Source organism: Babylonia areolata, chromosome 13 (assembly GCF_041734735.1).
Source record: "Babylonia areolata isolate BAREFJ2019XMU chromosome 13, ASM4173473v1, whole genome shotgun sequence".
Lineage (NCBI taxonomy): Eukaryota > Metazoa > Mollusca > Gastropoda > Neogastropoda > Buccinidae > Babylonia > Babylonia areolata.
Genome location: NC_134888.1, coordinates 35,769,539 through 35,772,038, shown reverse-complemented (window position 1 = coordinate 35,772,038; position 2,500 = coordinate 35,769,539). Strand labels below are relative to the sequence as shown.

General features: G+C 46.0%; 1 protein-coding gene across 1 annotated transcript in view; it reads right to left on the bottom strand.

Annotated features, from left to right (window-relative positions):
* The window catches only part of LOC143288751 (retinal guanylyl cyclase 1-like), a 147,330-nt gene that overhangs the window by 125,780 nt on the left and 19,050 nt on the right, over window positions 1-2,500 (bottom strand). The window contains exon 6 of the mRNA XM_076597377.1: window positions 2,131-2,253. Within this exon, the coding sequence (XP_076453492.1) occupies window positions 2,131-2,253 (123 nt within the window). The remainder of the gene's footprint in view (window positions 1-2,130; window positions 2,254-2,500) is intronic.

The following is a 2,500-nucleotide window of genomic DNA, read 5'->3' as shown; positions in this document are numbered from 1 at the left end:
CTGTCTGTCTGTCTGTCTCTGAACGCGTGCGCGCGTGCGCACACACGCATACACACTCACACACGCACGCGCACACACACACACACACACACACACTCGCGCATACACACATATATGCACACATACACATGATTATATCACACATTGACACGTACATACGTATACACATACACATATTCATGTCACACATATCCACATAAACACATATATGCACACATACTCATAATTACATCATACATTCACACACACACACACACACACACACACACACACACACACACACACACACACACAAACGCACACGCGCGTGCGCGACATGCTTGATTACTTCCCACTTGAACCGTGTATTTGCGTTCCCAGAACCAAGAAGCCCTTAGAGTCACCGAGGAGGACAAGACTGACCGAAGAAGGCAGGGAAAAATTACACAGTCAATGGATTAACCCTTTCACCGCCAAGCTCGCTTTTATGCACAGTCGTGGTAGAAGACCCATGTCACTGAAAGGTGACCATTCATTGGTCTGTTATCCATGAACCTACTGCTCTTAATGTTCGGTGGTAGGATAGGCCATATTTTCTATACATCGCATGGGGAATCCCCAGCTATTCTTAGCCACTGTCTTTCCTGTGTTTATACCACAAGGGAATTTTGTACTCTAAATTGACTGGCGGTGAAAGGGTCAAAGGTTCTTAGTCCCTCAGTCTTTTCATCGCTTTGGCGGGCAGTGAATTCACTTTCACTTTGTCATAGACTCGGCATAGGAAGTCGGGGTCTTGTCCTCTCCTTCCGTCGCATTGAAATTAATGATCAACCTTCCCCGACCGAAGTTAAGTAACTATTCATACCTAGGTGGAGCGAAGAATATCGGAGAAGAAAATAAATAAATAAATAAATAAAAGAAAGGAAAAGACAAGACACATCATCGTGCCCAAACGGGACATCGAACTCTGAGCAGACGGGCGCAATAGCCAAGTGGTTAAAGCGTTGAACTTTCACTCTGAGCGTCCCGAGTTCGAATCTCGGTAACGGTGCCTGGTGGGGTAAAGGGTGGAGATTTTTCCGATCTCCTAGTCAACATATGTGCAGACCTGCTCGTGCCTGATCCCCATTCGTGTGTATACGCAAGCAGATGATCAAATACGCAAGTTAAAGATCCTGTAATCCATGTCGGTGTTCGGTGGGTTATGGAAACAATAACATACCCAGCATGCACCACCCCCACACCCCCGCAAAATAACGGAGTACGGCTGCCTACATGGCGGGGTAAAAGCGGCCATACACGTAAAAGCCCACTCGTGTGCATACGAATGAACGTGGGAGTTGCAGCACACGAACGAAGAAGAAGAAGAAGAAGAAGAAGAAGAAGAAGAAGAAGAAGAAGAAGAAGAAGAAGAAGAAGAAGACCTCAGATTACTCGTATTTTGTATTTGTATTTGTATTTCTTTTTATCACAACAGATTTTTCTGTGTGAAATTCGGGCTGCTCTCCCCAGGGAGAGCGCGTCGCTACACTACAGCGCCACCCATTTTTTTTTGTATTTTTTCCTGCGTGCAGTTTTATTTGTTTTTTCTATCGCAGTGGATTTTTCTACATAATTTTGCCAGGAACAACCCTTTTGTTGCCATGGGTTCTTTTACGTGCGCTAAGTGCATGCTGCACACGGGACCTCGGTTTATCGTCTCATCCGAAAGACTAGCGTCCAGACCACCACTCAAGGTCTAGTGGAGGGGGAGAAAATATCGGCGGCTGAGCCGTGATTCGAACCAGCGCGCTCAGATTCTCTCGCTTCCTAGGCGGACGCGTTACCTCTAGGCCATCACTCCACAGTGGGAATCCAAGTCGAGTTCGACCAGTTGCCTCAGCTGCTCCTGGACACAGTCATGGTATAGGTGTTTGAAAGGAAACAAACTGTCAAGCTTCGCTTTTGTCTGATTTTAATACGACTGAATATCACAATTTACAGCAGCATAAACAAGAACAAAAACAACAACAGCAAACCCCACAAAAGCAAACTGCTGTCAAGCTTCGCTTCTGTCTGATCTCGGAACGACTGAAGATCACAATTCGAAACTGCGTCAACAACAACAACAACCAACTTCTACAACAACATCCTCAACGAACCCCTACTCACATTGTATCTGGCCGTCTGCGTGAAGTCGCTGAGCTCATTGATGCTACCCGTTGAGCGATGAGCATCAGATCCTCTGAGCAGGTCCGGCCTGGACTCCAACAGATTGCTGCGACTTTTCAGCAGCTAGAAAAAAAACAAAAAAAAACTTAACAGACACAAGGAATGACAGTAATGAAGGGGAAAAAAACGAGAGAAAGTGACCCAAAGAAGAAGAAACAATTAACACGGACATGAGAGAGAGAGAGAGAGAGAGAGAGAGAGAGAGAGAGACAGAGAGAGAGAGAGAGAGAGAGAGACAGAGAGAGAGAGACAGACAGAGAGACAGAGAGAGGGGGGAGATGGGTGGATGGTTTATTCATATAAGGCCATT